The sequence below is a fragment of the Dermacentor silvarum genome, chromosome 3 (assembly GCF_013339745.2).
Source record: "Dermacentor silvarum isolate Dsil-2018 chromosome 3, BIME_Dsil_1.4, whole genome shotgun sequence".
Lineage (NCBI taxonomy): Eukaryota > Metazoa > Arthropoda > Arachnida > Ixodida > Ixodidae > Dermacentor > Dermacentor silvarum.
In genome coordinates, this window is record NC_051156.1 from 157,302,154 (window position 1) to 157,328,689 (window position 26,536).

At 45.7% G+C, this 26,536-nt stretch overlaps 1 protein-coding gene across 1 annotated transcript in view; it reads left to right on the top strand.

Annotated features, from left to right (window-relative positions):
- The first annotated feature begins 1,347 nt into the window (after nt 1–1,347).
- LOC119445960 (orcokinin peptides) overlaps nt 1,348–26,536 on the top strand; it is a 47,229-nt gene continuing 22,040 nt past the window's right edge. Inside the window, exon 1 of the mRNA XM_037710262.2 lies at nt 1,348–1,773. Coding sequence (XP_037566190.1) covers nt 1,714–1,773 — 60 coding nt within the window. The 5' untranslated portion in view covers nt 1,348–1,713. The remainder of the gene's footprint in view (nt 1,774–26,536) is intronic.

Here is a 26,536-nt window from a genome sequence, read left to right on the forward strand (position 1 = left end):
GATGTTATTACATGAAATCGATAAACTCGTCTTGTGCTCAAACCAGTGCACTGAAATGTGTACTCGGCTAGCACCAGTATATTTTTCTCCAGACTCCCACTATGAGCACTACTTTGCATTCAGCCTGTGGATATAATAGTGTCAAACAATATGCTGATTGCTCATTTTTGTTATTTTTAAGCGACACACTAATTCTATGTGTTTCTTACAATGTTCTGTAATTAACTCAAACACCCCGTCTAACTTTTTGCTTTGTAGTACACTATTTTTTTTGTGTTCGTAGCAAATGTTCGCTTATATTGGATAAAATAAAGAAGCTGTGAATAAATGATGACAACTTTCCTGCGAAGATACCTCAGGGGTGCAACACGCAATGTATTTCTCGGATACTTTACGTGTCTAAACTGCTTGAACATATGCGAAAATATGCATAATTGCTGTTATCGCTGTATTTATTTACTAATACTTTTTGAGCAGAATACCATTGAACGAAGCTTGGCGGTGCGGTTGACGGTTAATCGTTTCCTATCGAAAGAGAAAGCTGCAACATAAAGAAAAAGGAACTTACTACCCTTTCCTCCTCAAAAAAACAAGGTCACTCTTGCCTTCAAGGCTTTAACCCTCACATATCGACCAATCGCGTTCCTTCAAAACTGACTCTTCTTTGTTCTTTCACACACTTTTATGGGTCTTCTGGCCTTCAAATCGATCATTTGATGACATCGTTTATCTCAATGATTAAACTTATATTAAAAGAAAAAAAAACAGAAGGGTTGTGCCGAGATTAGAATGCTTGTATGGTTACCACAGGAAAGAACCGAATAATATTATCGATAGAAAGATGGCTAATAAGGTTATTACAATTCCGTTTTCGCGCGGAATCCTCGTTCACAAATAACCACATTTTCTTAGTCGGCGTCCAGTTATTTCCCTTCTCGTGTTTCGGTTTCGTATGTACATTTCCGCCCTTTTCCCGCGCTACCTAATCCGGTGTGACGAGAGAACGGGAAGAGGGCCATATTCGTACGGCCAGCTGGCGAGCGATACCCAACAATGGCAAGAGTGTTTTTTCGTCCCTGCTCCGCCACTGTTTTTGTCGAAGAGAAATTTGTTGCGACACTTCGTCGTGGCGCCACCCTTTCGATTGCCCTCCCGTGAGGAGCTTCCTCCATTCAGAAGCCGACCTTTCCTTCCCCGCTCCCGCCGGGACCGAGCTCGTTCAGCCCGCCTTCCGCCGCGACTGGCTCTCTAATGATTGGCCGCCCAAGTCGTGGTCACGTGGCAGACTACGCGCGCTTCCATAAAAGGGCGCCGTTTGCTCGGGCGCCAAACTCGGAGCGCCTTGCACGGCACGCCGTCAATATTTCACTGCGTGCTTCAGTTTCCACCACCAAGCACGTCACGAAGGACAAACTGTGCCGAGATCGCTGCGTAGTCACCAGGCGTTATCGCACGTGTGACATCATAGGGCTTTTAGGGTGAAGAATAGGGAAGAACTCGCATAGCTTAGCGCCTCTTGAGCGCAAATAGAGAGAGTGAGTACATAGAGAAGTCGGAAGTACCTCGGTTTGTACAGTTTACTTCAGTCCCGGTAGCTGGTCTCAGTAAAAAATCTCGCTTTGAGAGTAATTTCGACAAGGAAACACGATACAGTGGTAGATCTTGAAACCGGTTCGTCTCTATCTGGCCATCGCTGCAACATCTCCTTCAACTATGGCGTCTTCCTTCGCCATGCTACTGTTCGTCATCGTCTCATTGTGTTCGCACCTCAGCGTAAGTGGGCTCGTCCGTTTATTAACGCAACGCCTCGGCACTTTTGCAGTTGCCAAAAGATATAAGCGCATGCTGAACAAGAAATATGTCCTGCACGAGTCATCGGGCATTCCTAAGGCATTGAGTCGTTAATGTGTGGCAGAATTGTACCACCCTTGTTCCACGTTTTCAAAGATCACAGAAAAAAAAAGTGATTCGCCCTAATACTTACGTCAGCAGAACACTTTAGTTCTGTATATAAAGTGCAAACACATAGTGGCAAGCATGAAAGCGAAATTAATTTTAGAATTAAAGGGAAGTGATGCTCACTTTCAAGAAGACAGAAGTGGCGCGGCCTTCGAGGTTAAACTTCGTCATTAGATACTCCTTTAATATAGGTATAATAGGTAGGTTTGCTTGTATACTCTGCCGACATTCGTCGTTAATGCATTGCACATATATATCGTGCTCTCTTACTATGCATATAATTTTCTGGCAGGCGATGATTCAGTTCCAGAATTCCGTTAATACTGTTTAATATCTGCTTTTGTTGCTTGCTCTTGCTTATTTGTTGGTTTTCCTTCGCTCTTCATTGTCACTGGATAGATTGTTACGGGGAAAGAGAGGTTTAAATTATATTTACAGAACATTTACAACAGGCAGACAAGGCGTACAAGATGCAATAAACCAGTCCGCGCGACATCAGAGAGCGTCGTCGTCTTCTGTGTTGTCCTCAGCGTTGTCTCTAACATTACTTGGTAACAATATCCTTGACGTTTTCAGAGCAGGCTGGCAGGCCTATTCCTGAAAGCTGGTGTCACCTATTTCAGAACAACTGTTGCACCAAAAGTTCGTTGACCTTCGCGGGGCACTAAATGCAGATGTTGCTGGCTAATGCTAGAGGTTTTGCCGCGCCATGCACTAGAAATTGCAAGAAAAAGATGATCACGCCCAAATGGACTTGATATTGCACAAATATTGATTATTGCTTCCAGAAAATTGGAGAACCTTCTCTAGAGAGGTTTCACAAGCAGTAGAGCAGCAAGTAATAGTGAGCACCAGTGCCTGGCACAATTTAGGCACGCAAACTAACTTGATGCTCTTCTTTGCTCATTGAGCGTGTCTGTATACGTCTGTGCTTGCGGGCTTCTATGTCTGCGGTGGTGCGCATTTGCCCCCAACGCGATATTATAATACTCCGCATTGTGTGCGCTTAGAAGCGCGTCTCACCGCTTCGCTGAAATTCCGTCGATCTGCATAACATGTTCCTGCTTTTAGGTTCCTTTCGCCCAGCTTTCAGGGGTGATGCTTTGTTGTATAATTATTAATATTATTATGATATTTTTTACATTGCGTGTTTCCTACCGTGAAATAAATAAATATGTTTTAGCTTTTGTTGAGGATACGAAAGGAGCGTGAGCAAGTCGTAAGGACCGCGCAACGAGCGATCGAATGAAATATTTGAGCGTAACGTTAAGAGATAGGACGATGGCCGTGTGGGTAAGAATGTGGACTGGCACTGCCGACATTTTTGTGAAAATTAGGAGGAACAAATGGAGTTGTGCAGGTCATGCGTAGTACGTAGGGCAGATAACCCGTGGTCTATTAAGAGTGACAGAACGGGCACCAAGGAAAGGGAGCAGTCGAGCATGGTAGAGAACTAAATAAAGGTGGTGCGATGAAATTAAGAAGTTCGCAGGCTTAAGATGAAATCAGCTGGTGCAAGGTAGCGATAATATGAGATCACTGGCAGAGGCCTTCGTCGCGCAGTGGCTAAACCAGCTTGAAAGGCAGGGACTATGAATTCACGGAGGAGAGATTTGGCGTTGGGATAGCAAGAACAGACCACCCTAGTTGCAACAGGACAGTCGTGAGTTCGAACCCCACCAAAGATAAGGATGTTTTTTTTTTCTGTTCTTTCTTTACTACAGCGTGACTGACAGGCCCAACGGATGCCTGCTTCTAATCTGTAGAATATCTGTGCGCTTTAAAAACGTGCTGCATTCGTAAGTCGGTGGCGTTAAACACAAGCTCACCGGACTACACCATCGCTATTAAATAACACAGAGCCATCGGAATATGCGTATATATATATATATATATATATATATATATATATATATATATATATTACTTGCAATCATATTGTCATGTCTTATTAGTAGAGGAGGAACATATATTGAAAGTAATTTAAGTATCAAATTATATAGTTCCGTGACAACGATTTTGAGAAGGCGACGAGAAAGCGGACACCATTTCTAACTTAGGTAAAATGCAACAAAATGAATAACATAGAAATAAGTACAATGTAGTACCAGAAATATTACGGAATCTTACTTACTGAAAGGACAGAAATCATAAGGATCATCTAGATTGCATAGCACTAACCTTAAACTAATGGTGAACTAGATAGCACGGTGATATTTTTCATTTATGTTTGGTGATTAATATATATTCTAGCTTGCAACCTATAGAGTTTATTTCTAGTTTTCTTTAAAAAATTATAACGCGAAGATAATACACTTCCACAAATTTCAAATTTTAATTCATGTCAGATGCTCATTAGCACAAGAATTTTCTTTTTTTTTTACTATCAGGCCTCCTATGAACACGTATGCTGTGGTCAGGAATCAGTCATCAAACAAAGCTAGCTGATGAAGGAAATATCCATAGAGCCAGAGCGGGCTACGTTTTAAAGAGAAATGACGGCGAACTTCGTTTTCTCCCTGTAGCTGTATTCGAAGCGCTCAAACTTGGTTCGATAAATAGCCTAGGGCCAACAATTCTTCAGTCCTTCATTCTATGAATGCGAAACCTCTTAAGAAAACTGATGAAATCGTGTGCCTATAGCACGAGTCACATTCTTCTCATCGTTTCCGCAGTGCCGGCCTTGCAGGTGTCTCCGTGACGATCACCAGTTAAAGTCCAAAATTGCCGAAATTTGACTATATTATGAGGTTTAAAAATTTTACTTATATTTTCTAGCTCCTTTGACTTGTACATTCATTTTGTCCTCACGTTTTGACTTCTTGTGCCTTTATTTTCTTGGAGAAGTAATTCAAAGCAGTGAGCTAATTTATGAAGTACCTGCTTCCCTAACACAGATAGACCTGACGCTGTAGCTCCATTCGCTCTCTTTTCCTTTCATCACCTGAATCATGCAATGAAGGACCGCGAAGACTTTCACCCACCGTGTACCAACGCCTAATGAGCGAAAAAAATAAATCATGATAAATTGAAGCACTGAGTGGGCTCTCTGTAATCCCGCAAGGCAGCGGACTTATGTACGGAATAAACCTCCTTAATCCAACGAAACTTGTGGATTAAATGTGCAGGAAGCTGTTTCCGCATTCTGTGCTGGTTAAGAATGCACCATATTTTTACGTGGGCGGCAAATCCTGGCCAGTATTTCTAAGGCCTCGGTCACGTAAAATACATTTTTTTTTACTGAGTTCGGGCTAGCTCCCCGCTAATCACGGGATTGCTCTGTGAATGGCCAATCGCGGCCGCCAGTTAAAGAATATACAAGTTTCGGGAATACGGGCCCATCTTGGTTGAAGGGCACCTGAAGAACGACACTAAATCACTTTGGACTAGGAAATTATTCTTCCAGCGCTCTTCTTCTATTCTCTTCGCAGAAAAAAAAGTTAAACTAGCTGTCACTGGTGACAAAGAAGACTGGAAATCATTTCCTTATTAAATTTGACGCCAAAATCTCGGCAAGTTGCGCACGGCAGTGTGTCGGCAATGATTTATAACTATGTTATCGTGTCTTAAATATTTAGTCTCTGGCAAAGGTAACTTACTAGGTTACACCTGTCGCTATTTTCGAGTGCAGCGAAATACTTGTTTACCAATAAATAGTTTACCATACCGGAGTAGACCGACGTCAAAATTCATGACGTCACAAAAAATCTGGGGCAGAATTCACAAAGCTTCTCGCCTGTAAGTGACCTTTGCCATTGTCTGGGCGCCTTTGCTAGTAGCATGTCGGACACCACCATTGGTTTACCTCAGCACTTACGAACAGTTCTAGCGTAAGAACATTTTTGGGAATGTGGGTCATGATGCGAGAACTTTCGGGCTGAGTCATTACTCGTCCTTCGCTCCCAGCTTTTCTTTTTTTCTAACTTGACAGGACCTCGTCTTTAAGATCAATGCAAGGAGGCTCGGGGTCAACTCCAATTTTCTATTCAAGTGCGTGAGAAACAAAGCAGGAATGCTGTCTTTATAGACAACCGCTGAACCGAGTTGAATGAAATTTTTTGCATTGTATAGAGAAGGATAGATTGCGATTCCTGTAAGTAGAACATTGAAAATTGGCCTCAACTGATTACAGAATTTACAAAAAATATGCTGAAAAATTTGAAGCACGAAGTTTACACATTTGTACTGCACCGACGCCAGATATAGCAGTCTTGTAATGTGCGCCTGTTAAAAATGTCGCAGCCTCGCTCGAAAGGCAAAACATCGATTGCGATAGCAAATTAGTATAGAGCTATACGAAGCAAGGATAGTAGTGGAATGGCCGTATAAAGTTGTAAACATTCGCTTCCTAACTAAATAGACAAGCAAGGTGTCACGCGCGCACAGGTTAACATGAACTCATCTCGCTCGATGACCGCGGCAACTCGCTTAGAAAATGCTGGAGTGAGATAGCGCGCCAGCAGCAGCAGGCAAATTGCCCTTCGCGCTGTCTCTCGTCTCGCTTCAACGCGAGCTAAACGTCGAAAGCAGAGTGCATACGAAGCTACTGGCACTCGGCGCATGCACTTTGTCCCCATAGCAGATTGCTTTGAAGATGAAGCCCGTGCTGGTGCGCACTTTGTCCGCATCGCAGATCGCTTTCAAGATACGGCGCCCGAGCGACTGCGCTGTGAGCAGCAGCCGACGGAGGAGAACGCCCCCCCCCCCCCCCCCCCCCCCTCACTCCTTCTCCGTCGCCTTGCCCCCGTGCCTCGCGCGCGCGAAAGACGACCGCGCGCTTCCGGCCTGCGCGCGCCTTCCTCCCTCGCGTTCGTTACATTGAGCCGCGATTGCCGGATCATCCTCGTACGCTTTCACTCGCACACACAACGTACGGCGAGCGGCAACGATTTTACCGCCGCTGGGCTTTATACGAAACCTCACGACTACGGCGACGACGACGGCAATGCCGACGGCAGAAACTGCTCTTGGAGTGTCCATATAATTGCTATCGCAATAAACACTTTAGCGGACAAGCGTGATATAACACTGTGCATCTCGCGTAGAAATCGCTGCAATGTAAACGAGGGTTTTGCAAAAAGTCCTACTCGCAAATTGTTCCGGAGTAACGTATATTACATTAGTTTTGGCCTCTTTAGATAACTTCGTAGAAGCAGTTTACATAATTATGTTGTCTTTAATTCATGTGTTATAAATTGCACACTTGATGCTTCTGCTCTCTTGTGCAATTTTCAATATGCTTCGTCAAAAAAACTGATGGCCTTAATATACCTGATTAAGGTCACTAGGTCTCAGTTTTTCATTTAAATGCAACAAGCCTGATCGAATTCGGTGCACTGGATGCTCAGACACTTTCTCGTTTCTCATGTATTTAGACAGGAACTCCTGAGGTGAATACTTTTATATACTTTATATACTATACTTTTATAGACAACATTGACACGTTCCACGTTACCAACACCGCTAACGAAATACTGATCTTTAGAGCCACTTTAAAGCACTAGAAAAAATGTTAACGTGCAGAAATGCCCTATTTCCGTTGCGGTCGCAATTCTATACCAAGCATAACGTTTATGGCGTGATCCGCGTTTGCGGAAGCAGTTTTTACAAATGATCTTGGTCCGCCTACTTTTACTCACTATGGCACTGCGGCATGTTTTCTTTTTTTCGCTTTTTGTTGCCGCACGGTATAACTTCGGTGCGAAGTTAACTATAAGCAGCAGGCCTGTTTCACGCAGATACTGCAACAATGACTTATATATTGTGTTATCCGTAAACCCCGGCCCTGGGTTATAGCTTTGTAGGCCGCTTCTCATTGCTCGCATATGCGAGAGTGCAAGCCTTGGCTATTTTCTTTTTTGTTCTTGTGCTGGCGAGGGCCATGGTTCTGCATATTTCTGTGTTCAAATACGATACTAGGTGCGGACGCACGCGAGTAAGCCGTGTTCTTCGTTATCAGAGTGTGCGAGAAAGTGTCTTTCGCGGCGATTGAAAGCATCGATGGTTGCGTTTTTTTCTTTGTTTTCTTCGAAAGATCGCACAAGAGCGACGCATGGAAGCTTGCTGCGTTCTGCTTCGCTTTTGCACTTGAGTGGTTTCGAAAACTATACTGCAAGCAGAAACGCGTACAAATGACTCTATAAGAGGCCATAAATGCAAACAAAACGGATCAGCGTTTCTCATTGTCGAAGCCACCTTGCGTGTTTTCCAAGCGCAAAATAAGACCCCTTCGTTTCTTCTGTTAATGCGGCTCCAAGCTGCAATCGGCTCATGAATAATGGTGTAGTGGCCAAGGCACACCGGTGTGGGAATTGTCGGTGCTGCAGAAGAACCAATCAGGCACCAGCAACGCACTTCTAGTAAAGGGTAGTGGTTCATACCCTGATGCATTACTTTTTTAATGCATGAATGCGCTTACACATGGCTCCGGCGCTCATTTGTCGGTGTTTCCACTGTAACTACAGGGAGTCTACACATTTTTGGCAAAGAAATTTACTGATTATGAAAGAGTGCGCGCCCATGCAAATCAGACTCATGTCACCCTTGTTTATATCGTAAAATGCTGCCGCGTAAAATAGTCGCACTACAGTGCGTGTATGCTCGTACATACGCGCTCGGGAAATGGCATTAAGGTCATTTACAGCTGCTCCACGTTGCAGAACTCAACAGATTCCACGAACACGCCGCCGCCGTTGCAACACTCCAAAGAGTGTTTACGAGTCGTCGCAATTTTCCGACATTAACCGTGTCGTTCATATATACTCCACTCGTTTTAAGCACATGAAAGGTTACCTGTGAAAACCTTGGTCCCGCTTCTTTCCAATAATCTTCAGCTTTTAATGTTTTATGTCTTCTCAACGGCAGCGCGGTAGTGACCTGAAAAATGCGGTCTCCTGAAAAAGTCATATCCATGTTGGCTTGATAAGTTATGACTTTAACACCGCGCGAACACTTCGGCTGATGATGCTTACAGGGAGGCGATGCTTTTCAGCGCTTCGTAGCCATGAATATCTACTTGTCTAAATGTTGCCGGTCATTCACTGTGGTTCGGGAAAACGTTTCGAAAAGATCTTAACGCTGTGAATGACGCCAGTTCTCTTTAGGAGCTTCGTGTATTGCTTGTATGCGCAATCACAGCTCCATTATGGTGAATGAATACATTTCATAAGTTGAACGCTTATAACGTATAGGTACACAGCATCGATTAATGCAATAAACGTGTGCTATATAGCATTTTTAGTTTTTTTCCTCGAGGGCACTGGCCATAAGCAGGTACATTTTTACTGCGTTTGCTTGTAATCTGGGTGTGTTGTGTGCGTGTTCCCTGGGTATACGACTGGGTAATTTGGTGTACACCTCTCGTGTCGGAATGCAGTATGGTAGGCTCACGACCAGACAAACGTAACCCTTTCCAGAATGATTTCTCCTTCTCCTTCGACATTGCAGTGACACCACCACGAGAAGGTTGCCTATTCTTTGTTTGTCTCTGTAATACGTGTTCCTTTAAAGGGTCTAGTGCCCCTAAAAAGGGACACTAAGGAGTAACGCTAGGTCAGCCTTGGTTGCCAAAATAATCAATTATGTATGGTTTTGTAACACCAGAAACGACAGCCTTAACAAGCCGAGCCTTGGTAAACAAGAATTTTAGTAAACCCAAAATGCGGGTTTGAAGTTTCCGCCCCAGCTCCTCGTGACGTCAGTAGAAGTTACAGGGGCTGGTCGGGATTACACAGGAGCTTATCGATAAGCAAGTTGCTTGAAAGAAGCACTTTTGTGCTTTAAAGATTTTGTAATTATGTGACTGGAGCAATATGTCAGTTCCATATTATTGCATATTTTATGCAAGACTGAGTCAGCTCTATAGTATTGCTATCAATTTGCACGCAAGCAAACTACTGCAGGTGGCGGCGCCAAGTTGCGCTGATAACGTATCGATCACTATCAGCCGTTATCGCTCTTTAGCGCCTTATCCATCCGCATCGAAGGATTACGAACGGTGATCAACCGCAATGCCGTGGCGGCTGCGTCTGGCCAACGCCTCATTGATAGCAGGCCTATGCACTCTGCGTTTTGACGTCAGGCTACTTCGGCCGAAATTTCCATTGCCAAGTCCGGCGTGACGAAAGCGGTGACGTGAAAATCGCCGCGGCTTAGTTGGCAGTCGGGCAAGGTAGCATGACGTCATGTATCGAAGTGCACAGGCCTTGTGCTATCTAGGGGGCGTTGGTCTGGAGCGGCCGCGAGGGCCATATCTTGAAAGTGATCTGTGGTGGCGACAGGGAGCGGCGACTGCTGAATGCCTCGTGCGCTCTGGGTTGTCGCCGCTGAGTTCGCGTTGAAGAGCGACGCGCGGGCATCAATCTTGAAAGCGACCTGTGATGGGGACGGAGTGCGCCGCGTCAAGTTGATAGCTTCATGTGTTCTGTGTTCTATCCACTTATTGTTTGCGTTGAAGCGAGAGGCAGCGCGAAACGTGAATTCGCTCGCTTCTGCGGGCGCTATCTTGAAAGCGATCGTCTTGCGGGACGGACGGGTGGCTTTATCGTTGGGTAAGCATAGAAATCTTTACGCATATAAAGGAGACGATGAGTGCTTGCCGCCATCTTTGAGGGGACTTAATGATTCGATAACTGGCTACGGTCACCTTCGGATTAGATTTCTTCTCTATATAGCGTTACCTTCTAAGGTTTCAATGCACCATTTCGCCTGGCGAGGTGGTGTGATACGAGCGGCGGCGAACCATTTGAAGCTTCCTTTTTTTTTATGCGTGTGTCCCGTGAAGGCTTGTTCCCTGCCTTAAACAGTGCGCCGGGCTGTCATGCGCGCATGCTATCCACTCGTGTACCGTGCAAACTGTAGATGATCATTCCCGTACAGTGTGACGTCATTTCGGTGCATCTTTCTGTGGTGGTATCCCTTTTCATATCTCTGGCGTATATGCGGGGATATATATTTCTGCAGTTAGCGAAGGCGTTTCAGCTAGCCATAGTGTTTGCTGCGTCTATCACTCGTATGTTTGGATGGCAGTTTGAATCCGATGTCTTCAAAACTAGGCCGTTGATGTTAAAATAATGCACTGGTGGAGTAATGGCCACACGAACATTAGCTTATTGCTCTCATGATCAACGAATACTAATTTTTTGTGTGAAACTTTTTCGCTGGTAACAGGCGGCGTACTTTTTCATGCGCCAGCCGCAGCCCCAGCTCCTGCAGCACAGGGGCAGAAGGGAAGCACCATGAGCCGTAAGAAAGTTTTGTGAAATCAAAGCCCCAGCCACTCAGCACGAAATTTTAGGCGTATAAGACGAGACATACTCTATATCCTGCGTTTTCGTGTCATGCCAAGTGATGAAAAAGTGCCAACTCATCAATGTCGCCGGTGGGCGACGGGATCGCTCCGAGAAGGCGTCCACGAGCGATCGCTTGCGCGCGATTTCGCCTCTTGGCCTCGGACGCGTCGGAGGCCGTTTGCTGCGCTGTGCAAAGTGAGGCGCAAAACGAATTGGGGGAGAGGAATTCTTCAAGTAGGCTGGCCGTGGTCTTAAATATACTTTATTATATGGTTTCTATATTTTAAAATATGGTTAATTGCAAAGAAACTTCAGTTGAACAAAGCTAAAAGAAAGTACCAGCTTTTTTAAATATAAAGGAGTAACAAACATTCCATACCGACCAATTTACTTCTGGAGAGGCGAGATTCAGCAGCCGACAACAATATAATTTTGAAAAGTTAATTTTCACGAATACCTCTCTTGTTCCCCCCACATGGGTACGATAAAAAACATATTTCGTCAAAAAAATCTGCATTTTATTAGATCATGGTAATATGTTCCATCGAATGTGAAGCTTCAAATTTACTAAGCTCTAGCGCATTAGTGCCTAACGTAGTGTTCCTTGGTGTGGTAATAATGAGTGACACACTCTAATAATTCCCTCCCAATTTTACAAAAGCACGCAGCGCGTGCAATTTATGACACTTAATTTGCTCTACGAAAGCACACGACCATGTATACTTGAAAAGCTACTAATTATTGCCTATGGAGCAGGTATACAGGCACAATTCAACTATCTTTGGAGATATTACGTCAATATCGGACAAAAAAGGTCACTTTTATACTGAATACATAGTATGTGAAACAAATCCCATACGAACTACGCACGAGCTTCCGGGCAAACCTCGATCATAATCGATCTCAATCGATTACTTCTCTCATGCGGATACCGACTATATGTATGTACGATTAATTTGCTTTTGTATTTTGGTTTCTTTAAAACTTGTACGGTATTAGTATGCGCTCATATGTGTTTTTCTTTCTTTCTGCTACTATACTATATCCTGTAGCGGCTTTGCTGCCAGGGTGGCATGGCCTGTCCAGGCATTTTCGCGGCCTTTAGCTGTGTCTGCCAAGGCAATTTTGGACCAAGTTTGCTTTGAATAAAACAAGAAAGAAAAAAAAAGAATGGATAATATTTAGTGGGTCATCAAAAATTTCACACCTGTATGCATTAGTAAAAACATTGGGGAAATAATACTAATAGCTTCTGTGATCGCTACAATTCTTCTAAGGCCATCATTGATTATTGGATGAATTAATCGGTCAGTTGACTTGAAAGGCAGGACGGAGGCTTCTGTGAAAAAAAAAATATATATATATATATATATATATATATATATATATATATACCACAGGACTTAGTCTCACATTTCCGTCACGAATATGACAACAATAAATTTGTGATGCAGGATTTGTTTTTGAAATGTTATTAGGCCATATACAAGAATACTTGTCGGGAACGCATCTTAGGCAAGCGTCATGGCAATCATTGCTTGCGGACTGTCCTATCCACAGGGAAGAATTGTCACGCAACTTGTTTGACAAATAAAGGGAATTACGACTTCAGCGTGATTTTACGCTGACTTTTCAATGCATTACCATCGAAACTCAGGAACTAGTGATACGGTATGGCCAAAAGCGTAATGAATGCCTTCAAACAGTTGCTAAAAATTTAGGGGCAGGTTCCCACTAGTGGTGCGAAGACTGGGTAAACAGCGAAGCTGGCCACTCCACCCAGCTTTATCTCGGTTCGGCCAAGTTTTTGGGAGGCTATGCTTCGAGACTCGGTGACGTTTTGCGCAACATCACCCCGGAATCATCGACAGCCCGAGGAGCAACGAGCACTCGGTGATTAAAGTATCTGGACGCTCAAACGCTTTTGCTCGGTTTTGCGGGCACTTAACCCCGGATCTTCTGCGAATCACCGACGTTTTGCCGCCGCTTTGGCGGCGCTATACTCTGGGTCGGACCGAAATCGCTTCAGTCGCCCTCAAGTAGCGGCGCGCCGCCTTTCGCGCCGCGCTTCCTCTTCTTCGGGAGTGACGCTCTTCTTCGTCTGCCCCATCTTCGCGGCGGGGCTTTGGTGTTGCCGGGGCGGCGACGCGGAGCTATATACCCCGTGGGTCGGCGCAGTGACTTCATGGCTTAGCTCCGCCGCTGCGCAGCCGCGGCAACCACTCCACACGGCACGATGACGTCATGGCTCGGCAAAGCTAAGGCGAAGCGGTGCGGCGCGCGCGATGACGTCACAGCTCACGCAGCTGTGGCGAGGCTCGGCGCGAGGGGCGCAGCTGGGGCGAAGCGTTGCAAGGCGACGCATGATGAGGTCATTGCCGAGCGGATATTTTGCGGCGCACACTCGACAGATCATCCTCGAGCTTAAACAGCTTCGCTAGTTCATAGGGGTATGTGCCATTGCGCTCGGACGCTTTCTGCACAACCTCCAGGATCGGCCCACAGCTTTTGTTCGCACCACGCGGCCTAGCCAAGAGCCTTTGAACAGCTCCACTGTTAAAATAATCCTAGCGAGAATATAAGTAAATACACGTTTAGCCCACAGCGTAAAATATCACCCCTCGCAGGAGCGAAAACCTGGGTCCCCTTGAAGGGCGCAGTGGACGCTTCGTGATGGCTCGATTGTATTTCTTTCCCTTCACGTTGTTTTTCTAAAGTCGCTAGAGCGACTCTATACTGACTCGCTAACTGGTGGCGAGCACATATAGAAGAAGGCACACATACACTGGCAGTTCACGTCACTGAAGAGCTAACGAAAACTCGCTTGACGCGCGCAAACTTCATTGTGCCATCCCCACCGTATGTTTTCACAAGGCCACTAGGGTGCATTCGAGGATGCTGAACTTCTGTCTCGTATTTTTTGAGCGCGCTTTGAGAAATCTGCTTCTTACAAACGGGCTCATTTAGGTGGCTGCTATATCAGTGCGCTTGCAGCCACGTAAATTAAAACTCTCAAATGAAGAGAACTCCCGCCGTCTGGAGCGCACGTTGCTCAAGAGCGGCGAAGGTGGTGAAAGCTATTTGAAGTAGCGGAGAAGAGAAAGAACTAAAAAAGAAAAGAAAATGTAACGAGTAACGTAAGATATATACGAACCTTGCCCTCTCCATCCCTTCTAAGATCAGACCTAAAGTAACAGTGCATTCGAGTCACATTCTTAAAGTTCGTATCTCGTTTACTCAGCTGTCAAGGACGAAGATTATACCAAGCCACAAGATAAAGATAAATGAAAAAATTGTCTTTTCATTTTCTTTTTGTTGTTGTCGTTGTTTGAATACTTGAGTATGTTTCCCTCTCTGCCTCTTTAAAACCGCCGTTAAGGTTCTGATTACAAGGCTTGAAGGACTATTTCCTGGACGCTGAAGTAGCGATAGAATCAAGACCGAGACGCTGCTACGCGACCATCAAAAGTAACGTACATGAGGTTAACTTTTTATTACTTTTCCCTGAGGTCAAAATGGTGAAGTGTAAGACAGGCGACAATGAAATGAAGGACAGGAATCCTCGCTCTGTTATCAGATCACCTGAAGAGATGCTCGTAGCTGGTACTGGACGTATCTGCGTTGCCATCGTTAGCAGCACACTACGAAGATCCGCTTCCGTAGGGGCTCTTCCATATTTTCGCGTGATATATAGTAGAGATCCCAACGCCACGACCTCCCTCGGGGTTGCCTAAAGCCAACCACGCTGTGCACTTTCTTACGTCTTTGCTGCCGGTCTCTTTCAATTTATACACTAATGTTCTGTAACAACAAGCTTGAAGGTGCAGCAGGCGCGGTCTTTCCTTTCTGTGCAACGTTTTTCACGATTACAACTGCATCAAATGGCATATTAGACATGCATCCAACGGCAAGATTATTTCGCCTATGCGCTACCATGTATAGAGCGAGAAATTGGTTGATATGGTGGTAGGTACGGCAAGGTTTCGCGGAGCTGCGGCCATGCTTGCCCTGCCTGCTCAACCGGGACCGGTTCCGTACAGGGCGATTTTGACGGCCAGTCCTCCTTATGGCTTTGCCTTCTCCTCAGCGTGCTAGAGGGAATTTCCTGAGGACAATGACCGACTTCGGAGGGACAATGGATGAGTCCACACTCGCGACACCGACGCCATTGCTGCTTTCCAAGCAGATGTGCGCTCTCACCGTGACTAACTCGTCTCTGCTCGCCAGCCTAAAGCTTCCCTACTTGTGAATTCACAGCGTAAAGCATCTTTGAAGGCTTAGTGTGCGACGGTAGCAACTAGTACGTCTAAGCCTGCATCAGGTGAACACTAGGCTCATCCTCAGCCATTACCGACGTACAACGAACCGGTAAGTAAGCCAGTGCAGGCGATGAGCATCGGTTCATCTCACACCACGTCTCTTGTCGCCGCTAAATGTTACGCTAGACCGAAAACAGTTTTCATGTCGAAACTGTCGCCATCCACAACAAGTTCGCAACTCGCTGGCCATCCGTTTGCTCTGGACTCGACAACATTGTCCGTTAAGCAGGTGAATACGTATACACGATACGTATGCGTGTTTCCACGTCGAGGTCTCCGATGATGCCTTCTAGCGTCTCAGTGATCCTTCTCTGTGGTTAAGGTCTTGCTCGTTCAAGCCGTTTCTTAGTAGGCTCCATGACAGCATGATCTTGTGCGATAGCACCAAGAAGAGGTGGCTGTGAAAGACGAGACAAAAGGAAAATGACGTATCAGTGACACAGCAGCCATACGTGTCTTCTATCAAAATGTTCTAGGCCTACGCACTAAAGTGAATCAGTTTTAAAAGCGACGTTTTTCTTTGCGAACCTCGCCGGGTTTCGTGACCATAGCTGTGGACTGGCCGTTCGCTTGCGCAATGTACCAACCAATCACAGCGGAGTAGAAGCGCCGCGCGCGCCGCGCGCGCCGCTGGGTTCTTTGCGCCACCATTAGATGGCGCTCGCCTCCGCGCATCCACGGCGGCGGTCGTGCGGAGGAAAGATAAGACCAGAAATCTCACCTTCGCGCATCCGCGGCTGCATTTGAATTGCGCTAAGTGCGTATGCGCATGCTGCCTCTGACACCATGAAGCCTTCAAGGCCTCCGTCGTGCTCGCTAGTAGTCAGCAACATTACTTAGCAAAAGGCCCGGTGAGATTTGTGGGCGCCCACGCTTGTGTGTGCGTGCGTGTGCGTGCGCGCGTGCGTGCACTAGTGTTTCCACGCTTTGTGCACTTCGCTGTATATAGATTCCCGCTCGTTGGACTTGCTGCATTCTTTTTTTCCCAAATTACGTTCCTTCTGCTCACTCTCAATTAGTTTTGAAATGAAACCTGACTTTTACCTGAAATATCTACTTTATATCTTCCTTAGTATCTTCCGTTGTAAGCAGCCTTGGGCCACATTTCGCCCGTGTGTCCCCGTACAAATTGTTGGAAATAAAGCCTTAAATTCACCAATTGATTTATTGAATTATCCATTTATTTATTTCAACAATATTACAATCACTGTCTCTTCTATCATCTTTCATTCCACTTGCCCATTTTACCTAGCGGAGCCTAGTAAGCTGGTCTTTGCACTGACTAATTTCCCTCTGTTTTCCTCTTTTAATTGCGATAGCAATCATATGGACACTCGAAACGCATTTCTGCCGTGGTCGTGGGCCTGGTGGTGGACGTGGTCGTCACTGTCAGGTTCCGTATAAAGTCCAAGCACAGTAACATCGTCGCCGCGCGCTGTACGCTGTATGGGCGAGTAAAAGTTTGTGAGGGTCAGCCGACGATTGCGGCTCAATCTCGCGCGTGCGAGGGAGAAAGGCGGGGTGGAAGTGCGCTTCTTCTGTCGTGCGTGAGGCACGGGGGGCTGTTACTCCAGTGGCGGCCATGCGGTTGCGATATCTTGAAAGCAATCTGCTCCGTAGAAAAAGTGCGCGCCCGAACAGGCCTCATCTTCCAAGCAATATCTACAATATAAACAAAGTGCCACTAATGCCGGTAGCTTCGTATGCGCTGGGCTTTCAATGTTTCGTTCGCGTTGAAGCGAGAGACGGCACGAAGGTCAATTCGCTCGCTGCTGCTGCCGCGCCTCCTCACTCCAACGTTTTGACAGCGAGTTTCCGTGGCAATCGCGCGAGATGTGTTCATGTTCACCTGTGCACGCGTTACACCGTGCTTGTTAATTTAGTTAGTAAGCGAATGTTTACAAGTTTATACCGCCGATAAAACTAAAATCCTTACTTTCAATAGTTGTCTAATAATTTGCTATTGCAATCGATGCTTCGCCATTCGGGCGAATCTGCCAAGAGTGGCGGTATTGTCATGTAAGTGGGAACGTTTCTCTTTGTATAAGACGTACTGGCTGGCTAGTTGGTTAGCCATGATTGTTCATTCTGTGTTGCGCTGTTGTTTCCAAGTGCACTGCCATATTCCTTCATTTTCATGTTTAATTCATCTGTTCCTCTTCTCCAAATCGATCGTTTCAAGTCAAGCTGCCACTACTACGCGAGAAAGTGGAAGCCGGTTTTGCCACATTCCTTTTTTTAACGCGATAGCGTTAAGGGCCCAGCGTCACAGAAAATCCGGCGTCGGCAACTGGCATCGGCGTGCGATGCGGGTGGCGGAGAAAATCATCCCCAACAACCCCGACCGCGCAGGCCCTCCATGTTGTGCAAGGCTTTGGTGAACAAAAACTGAAATTCTCACAGTGAAATCTGTCAGGAAAATGTTAAAGTACAACTTTACCATTCGGCGACAGATTGTAATTTGAATGTACGAGAAAACCTAATTCTGCTACGAGAAAACTCAAACCCCTTTTCCAGCATTTCTACCCCGCCTACAGCCGCGCGTTGCCATGCGAACGGGTCCCCATAATGCTATCGTGTTCTACTCTTAAAGACGAAGCTTAAGCGTCCTCCAATTTGTTTTAAGTGTCTATCTAATGTTTTAATGAAATCACGATTTGATGAAGTGACCACCATTGAATGCAACAAGTTATGTTGCGCACAAGTGTCGGCTGAAAGACAACACGTAATTGTTATTCTACATCCAGATCCAGTAGTCCCTCTCGGTTTTGATTCCACTGAGACCTGAGCTAGCCAGCCCACGAATACTACTGAAACTTGTCACGAATTTAAAAAATAAATTCTGGCTTTATGTGCCAAACCACCGATTTGATTACGCAGCACGCCGTACAGCGTATAATTCCGCTACAATTTTGATCATCTGCGGTTCTTTAACGTGCGCATAAATCTATGCACATGAGCGATATTTGATTTTACCCCCGTTGAAATGAGGCTGTTGCAGCTGGAATAAAACCCGCGACCTCCAGCTCAGCAGCGCAACACCATCACCACGAAATTAGCACGGCAGGTTTCGTGGTCTAGAATGTGCTGGCATTTGGATTTCCTTTGAAGGAAGATGAAGGAGTGGGGGAGGGGGGGATGTTTGCCCTCCAATAGCAGAGTATGGTTTATATATTAGACTAGGTCAAACAATTTACTTTCATACTCTCTATTTCTATATCAAGGGCGCGTGAAATACAGAAGCACTGGTTAGCTGGGCTTCGCACCATATAATCTCGTATGTAGCTGAGCACCCGGAAAGCACTTCCTCTTTCTTATGTAATCTTCCGCGTGAGATCCACAGTAGGTTCTCATCTGAGGCCAGTCAGCTGATGCGTGGGCAGATTGCAAGAGCTGTCGCAGGAACTGACACGGAAGCAGGATTTCGGAACATTGCACTCGTTCATACGTCACGTGATGTGCGAAGTCGGAAACAATCGAGTGAACAATTGGGCTTTGCGCCGAGATTGGTTTCTGCAGGTATGTCGGATGGTATTCGCTCCAATTAGCTTCGTGACATATTGGCGTGTAGTAAATACCTCCTGTGACTAAACATGTCACTGCGCAGAAAACAGAAACCAAGTTTGTATTTCTTGTCTCTAGAACAGTGCTCGGCATCGGGGCTTTGGCACATAGTGATATAAGAAATGGGAAACTGCGTCCTTATACCATTAGACAAATATACGGCATGGGAAGGTGTTTTGTGTGCAACGGTCACACCGGTATTGATTTGTGAAGTGACATGCAGCACGACTTCATCTTTTTTTTTTTGTCCTGTAATGAAACCTTTATCAAGAAGTAAGGTTTGGGTTATGTGACATGCAGATTCTCACAGAAAACGACAGAGCCAGCACGGCACTCTTGATGATTACGCTTTACTTTATTTAGTGTGTTTGTGTAAAACTTTATTGAACACGAGAAAAATTAACGGAAAAGAAAAGGATGCCTTAAGGTGGGGCCCTTGGTGCAAAGCTCCGCTGGTGCGGGCTCTTCGCTGAGTCTGATCTATATACAACAGCTGTTTGCCCCTCCAGATCGCAGTCCGCGCGTTGAGTCTTCCACGACAGCGAGAGGTTTCAGGTTAGTGTGAGCGGGAGTGGCGAGTCCACTGTGTGAGAACACCTCCTGCACTCCCACGTGATATGTGTCAGTGTGTGTCAATCCCCGCACCTGGTACAAGTGTGCTCTGGCACCACCAATGCGATTTTGATTCGTCGAAGGAAGTTTGGATAAGCGTTGGTTTGAATTCCGCGCCAGTCGCTTCCCCGACTGCGAGTGAGTTTGGGGGCACGTGTTATTAATTTGTGGCTGTGGAGAGATCATACATCACGACTACTCTTTCTATATCGCGTTGCTCTAGAAAAGTAAAAAAATAATGGTTGGAAGAAGAGGAGGAGTACACAACTTTCTTTAGTTGATTTGGCTTAGTGAGTGGCGGCTACCAGGCGATGCCTTGCAGCCACCTCCTCAGCTATTTTGATGCCCCGAAGTTGAACCTCCAGGCTCGGGTTCATGAATATCGCTTCCCACGCTTCAGGCGAGGGAGCGGTCAGGAAATCAGGGGGGGGGGGGGGGGGGATCTTCCCTGCAGCCCCAGAGAATATATGATTTAAAGAGGCTATGGACCCAAATAATGTGCTGTGTGGGTCTGTCACGTCAGGGTAAAAGTGTGTGTATATTTGCGGGTTGGGACAGGAGTGCGTTTGAAGTCTGCGCCAGGTGACTTCTTGTCCCTTGGTGAACTTGGGATGATGTGGGGGTTTATTCCATCTTGCGAGGCGGTAGTGTTAGGCAATATCGTGGTATGTGGTCAGTGGCTGGCTGACCAGATACCCCGAGTCAGAGCCGGGACCCATCGCTCGGCTGAGAACCCATGTACTGTGGGAATCGATGTTACGCGAAGCATTGTGCTGGTCGCCGGCTACCCAGAAGCGTTCGCGATTACGGAAAGAGTTGCCAGATGGACCAACGTGTTTGTGTAGTACCAACAGCTATGTGACGCGCGCGTACGTTTGACGGCAGCAGCAAGACGACGGTTGCGAACGATTGTGTGATGCCGACGGCATGATTTCTACTCGCGCCTTTTAAGGCGAGCTTTCTGCGCGTCGAATGTTGGGTTCTACATAGGTTCTGAATGAGCGTAAGTGCCAGAAACACGGATTGGGACGAACTCAGCGACTGCGTGTCTTACAATAGTGTCATACGTGTCATACAATAGATATGGCTACTTCATGTGGTGTATGTTAAAACGACGATGGCATTTGGACTCAGTCGATGAAACTTCAAGACCTGTTCGACCTGGGCCAATCTTAAAGGTGGTGAAACGTCGCACAGTTTTAATGCGATAGCGTTAAGAGCCCCACGTAGCATAAAATCCGGTGTCGGTGTCGGCGTTAGCGCGGGCGCGCCGGCGTCGTTGGCGGAGATAATCATCCTGAACCAGCCCGACCGCGCAGGTCCTCCCCGTGGCGCAAGGTGTTAGTGAGCAAAACTGAATTTATCAAAGTAATATCCGTCGGAAAAGTTATAAAATACGATTTAATCACAACCCTTAGACGGGATAGCGTCGGATTGTAATTTGAATATACGAGACAACATAATTCAGTTGCCGGGAAGCCTGATCAGCAGCCAGGGATATTTGAATGCTATCACGTTCCACTCCTAAAGGCGAAGCTTAAGCACCGTCCAAATTTTTAGCTGCTACTAGGAAAGTACAGAGGACAGTGAGGAATGCCGGCCGATGCCGCAGAAGGGTGCGCTCTAACACAGCGTCTCAAAGCGCGAGCTGTCAGAGGAAAGAACACGAGTCGTGACGCACGAGTTAAAAGTCTCAAAGAGCCAGTCGGCTTCGGCATGATAGGAGTGCAACCATGGCCTAGTGGTTAAGTAATTGGCCAGCTATGATCGAAGGCACTGATGTTCGATACCAATGTTGGTCATGCCTTTCTTTCTTTTGCAGAAGGGCGAAGTGTGGGGAGACAGGAAAGACATGTACCGGCATCCCGCGAAGTGTCTGGAATGCGGTAGAGAATGTTTCGCAGTAAAGAAACATGCACACATCATCGTGCACACAAACTTGAAAATGTAGGCAACAGTGAGCACCATGAAAATAAAAAAAGGGAAAGTTGAGCTTTATGACACCGCCCATAAATTAATTTTTATCTGTCTGTGTGCAGCAGCGCTCGATGTTATAATAACAGCAGCACATAGTTTAGAAAAGTAGGTAATGAATTTTTACAGAAAACCACAATACCATATCTTCTTGTTCAGCTACTGTACATTAGAAACGATGGCCTCTAGATTCATTCGGGCGCGAACCCCTGCTCAAGTATGCATGACTGCGCCCAAGAAGGCTCACAGTCTTTTCAAAAAAGCTCAAACGCCTGTACTCTACTCTATGAAGCATGTCAGGCCGGCTCCGGCTGCGGAGAGAGTAAGTTCTGCTTAGGATCAGGGCTGACGACCACTGCTTGAACATTTAAAATAAATAGGGGGGTTACGCGCCAGCTGGGAACATACCGTCTTTGATGTCTTTTTGACAGGCTGTAAATTTCTTTCTTCAATCCAAAATTTGTAAACAACAAACGTTCAAAATCCAAGAATATATACAGCGCCAAAAACAAACCAGGAACCGAGAAAGCAAAGCTCTCGGTGCATTACCTTTCAATACATATTTTCGACGACCTTATGGCGAGGTGTGAAGAGTGTCGCACATGGGGAGGGGTGTGAGAATGACAAATCTAGGAGTGCAAACAAGTAAAAAGGAAAGAAACATCAACGAGGCCTCCCGGCCCCCTCTTGGCGCGTGTTCTCGTTTGCTGAGCGATAGCAAAGTCAGCCGCGAGTCCCTGAAGTGAAGTATTCTCGGTTAGTCTTGTCGCACTTAAGCGTTCTTCATGTGTCGACACGCCCGCCTTTCCCGTGTCACACTCGGAAAAGTTCGCGATTGACCGTTCCTGCTTTTCGCACTCTCTGGCATGGCTTCAGCTCCTTTCTCCCAGCGTTCTTTATCCGGGATACTCAGTTTTGACAACTGCGGTTTTGTCTCCCTGTGCCGCTCTACTTTGCGTGTGTTTTAGTACTCTTCCTTTTCTCAGCTAATTGAAAGCTACAGCTGTTGTTCGGCGTGTCCAGTGGGAGAGAGACCTAAGAACAGGGGGTAGCGCTGTTGGCGCTTTTTCTTACTTATCGCATTTCGCGTCTTTCGAGGATTCGCGTCCGCATGGCAAGTCAGTATTAGGAAGAAGTCATGGGACCACGCAGGTTCGCGCCTGATTGTGTTATTTTCTGAAGGACAAGCTGGCGTTGCTCTAGTAGTTAAACTTGATATATCTTTCAGTGCGTATCCAAACCGATAATACCCTCATGTATTATTGATTCACACTTTCTTGAAATATGGTCATATGTCGGCCTTTACTAGCACTGTACATTGCGTATTGAAAGCACGGCAGTAAACAATGTCCCAGTCCGCGTCTATACGGCATACCATTTAGAAATAGCTTCTTAGGATAAAGCAAGATAAAAGGGGATTAAGGAGGGTCAATTTAGCTCTTGTTTTGTGCACCACTTTCATTATATCTACTTCAAGTAATTTTTAATAACTCTTAAACAACTGTTCCTTTTCATTTCTCTTTTTTTTTTCCTTCGTGCGTAACACTTCATTTATTATTTATTTGGCTTCCTGTGCATACTCTACTGTCTCACAGTTAAACACGCTTTACAGTTCCCTGCATGCTTAGCAGCATTTGAAGTTAGTATCATATAGCCTGTACTTGGGCAAAGCTGGTGATCGTCAACCCACTGTTGACGAGTTCTGCAGCCCCACAGAGGCGAGCACACTGCAGCATTTAGCCCAGCTGGATCACCATCCGCGTTTATGAAAGCTCGCCAGCACAGAGACCGCGCAGAAGGGCGCAGATTTTACGTTCTAAATAAGCGCCCATCGTAGAGCCAGCAGCGTCGATTCGTTAGAGTTCTAAAACAAGACGTATAGATCAAAAAAAAAATTATAAGCGTCATTTCACTTTGTGTTAATCGGCTGAACTTTCATTCCATCTGCGTGAATGCTTGCACACCTTGAAACAATTTCGAATGGGTTATAGCCGTCGTTCGTGAGCGTAATGGCATGCGGAAAAAAAAAAGATAGCGCTGGGCATCTCATAATAAACCCTAAGTGCCACCAAAGACAGAGATTGCTGGAACGATGGTAACGAGGGTGTGGGATGTGAAGGACGAATTCGGCGGTAATGGCATGGCGGACGCGATGACCGACCACAGTAACGACGACGGTGCGAAGGTCATGGCAACGATCATCACAATGGAGGAAGGAAAGAGCTCGGAGGAACATTTCGTAACGCACCTGAAGCCGAGGACGTCGGTCCAGCATGTTATCGTGCCGCAGTAAGCTTTAGTGTCTTCAATCTCCACGCCCAACACATCGTGTTCAGAAAAAAACAAAAGAACAAGGAGTGTGACTTGAACGGGCGGCTGCCGTAGTCGCACGTGCAAACGAAGATGATAAATTGTATACGTTGCAATGAACGATGAAGTTGCACGAGTATATCGCGAGAAAACGTGCGCACATCGATTGGTAAAAATACACCCGAACAAATGCGCGTCTAATAAAACCTACCGGGAACCAAACACGATGCGCTGAGCCCGTCGAGTGCAGGGTGACGTGTTCGGTCGATTTTTAAGACATAATAGGCGAAGCGGATAACTCTATGAAGAGCTGACTTGCGAATACTTGGTGCCTGGCGTAATGCGTCATCGTTTTGTTTTATTGAAACTATATACACGGAGACGTTGGTGCACAAATACGGTGCCGGCTACTCCTTGGCTCTTCAATAGGTGCCCATCATACATACAACATGCAGTTGCAAGCTACAACGTATAACAATATACAGGGTGTTCATTTTTAAGTTTTACGGAATTTTTGAAAATCGCCTGTGGCAGGTAGCATAATTCTTATCGTTCAGCTGGGTTATTCGAGGAGGCGGACATTAGTAGCCCAAGAAATCGAAACACATATTCAACTAATTAACAAAAAATTACTAATGAACTTAGTTAATGAACTTAGTTAATTACTTTACGACACATATTGCAATTAACGAATTGCAGCGGGTGAGTTTTCAAGATGCGTCCACTCGAAATGAATTTCCAGGATGACACCATTTTCGAGATATTAATTCCCAAAGTGTGGGACGAAATACGTGGGTGTTCTAGTTACTTTTGTGCTTCAATGTATAAAAGAGCATTTTGGTAAAAAAATAACTGGAACAGTGTATTCTACGGCGCGTTTGATGGCGCATATCTCCAAACTGGTGTCATTCTGGAAACTCATTCCAAGTGGAGACGCCTGGCAAGCTCACCGGCTACAATTCGTAAATTGCAATATGTGTCGTAAAGCAATTAACTAAGAAGTTAATTGGTGATTTTTTGGTATTTAGTTGAATATGTCTTTCGATTTCTCGTGCTACTAATGTCCGCTTCATCGAATAAGCCAGCTCAATAATAACAATTATGCTACTTGCCACAGGTGATTTCAAAAATTCCGTAAAACATAAAAATGAACAATCTCTATAAGATAACAGTTACGACCAAATCGCATTATCACATACGAGTCAAAATACCACCACGACATTACAAAGACACTCGCAATGCAACATGCAATCATATCACACAGGAAAAAAAAGAACTCGAGCGACGATGTGAACCACAATAATATCATGTGTCATGTTCTCTGCTGGCTTATTTACTCTTTCCATGATTATCCCATTGGCGGCGATGCGGCGAACGTCACGGAATGACGCAAAACTCAAGAGACGCCATTGCGGTTCTCACATCGCAGTCGCCACGTCGAATAATGAGTGAAAGTTTCTTGCCACTTTCTTATAACAGGAGAAACACGACAGTTATATTTCTCAAAATTATGATACCTAAAAGCCGACCATATGAGGCAAAACAGCCACCATTAAGAATATTAACATTTTAACCGCGATGCCTGTTTGCATAAGTGTGTAAATGCTAACTTCTCTAGGAACACATGCTATAGTGAATTGCGCTTTACTGCTGTCAGTTTTCACCCCCTGCGCGGAGCAAAAATGACGATAAATATTTCCTCCGGGAAAATTACGATACATTACCATATTTACCATGCATCAAAATTTAACGCGCAAAACCCTTATACAAGGACGATCCCCTTGTTCTGTAGCTCCTTTTATTCCTGTAGTTGACTCTTAGAAGTTAGACGCGCGCTTTGCATGACGGCCCAAACAAACATTCACCCCTTTATCTGTCGCCATGTAAAAATCAATTAAAAACGACAATATTCCCCCATTTGATTTCTACCCGTGATAATATTGCAGACAGTGTAGAAACAAAATATGCAGATCTAGCCCAATTGTACGATTCTGGGAAGCGAAGCTTCGTGAAGCTGTATATGTATGGCATGCAATTGATCATATTCTGCTCTATGTATTGCACCGTAGAAATTGCCTGCCCAAGCCACGTGAGCATGGGTTATACTAACACGGGTACATTGCTTATCACTCTTTTATCTTCTTTCCGGGAACCGCTTTTCACCCGTTAAAAACTTGAGTTAATCACCCAGTGGAAGACACACCTGCATGCATCGGAACTTTCCCGATTGTTATCGCTGATTGTGTCTGTTGCCCATGTGTACATCGAACCTTGGGCAATCAGACTGCACAGTCAATCATATTATTAGAGTCAATGTAGCCGCATTAGTAGAAGAGGAGGAGTGTTAGCGGAGAAGACGAAGAAGAGAACTCTTCTGGCTCGTCGGAGGCTCGCCCTGAGGCCTGTTCAATAAACACCGTTTGTCGCGCGTCGTAACAGTTTTTGGTGGAGGTGCTGGGTACTTGAAGTAACGACGGACCCGGAGCCATTTATTCTTCGCCGGAGTCG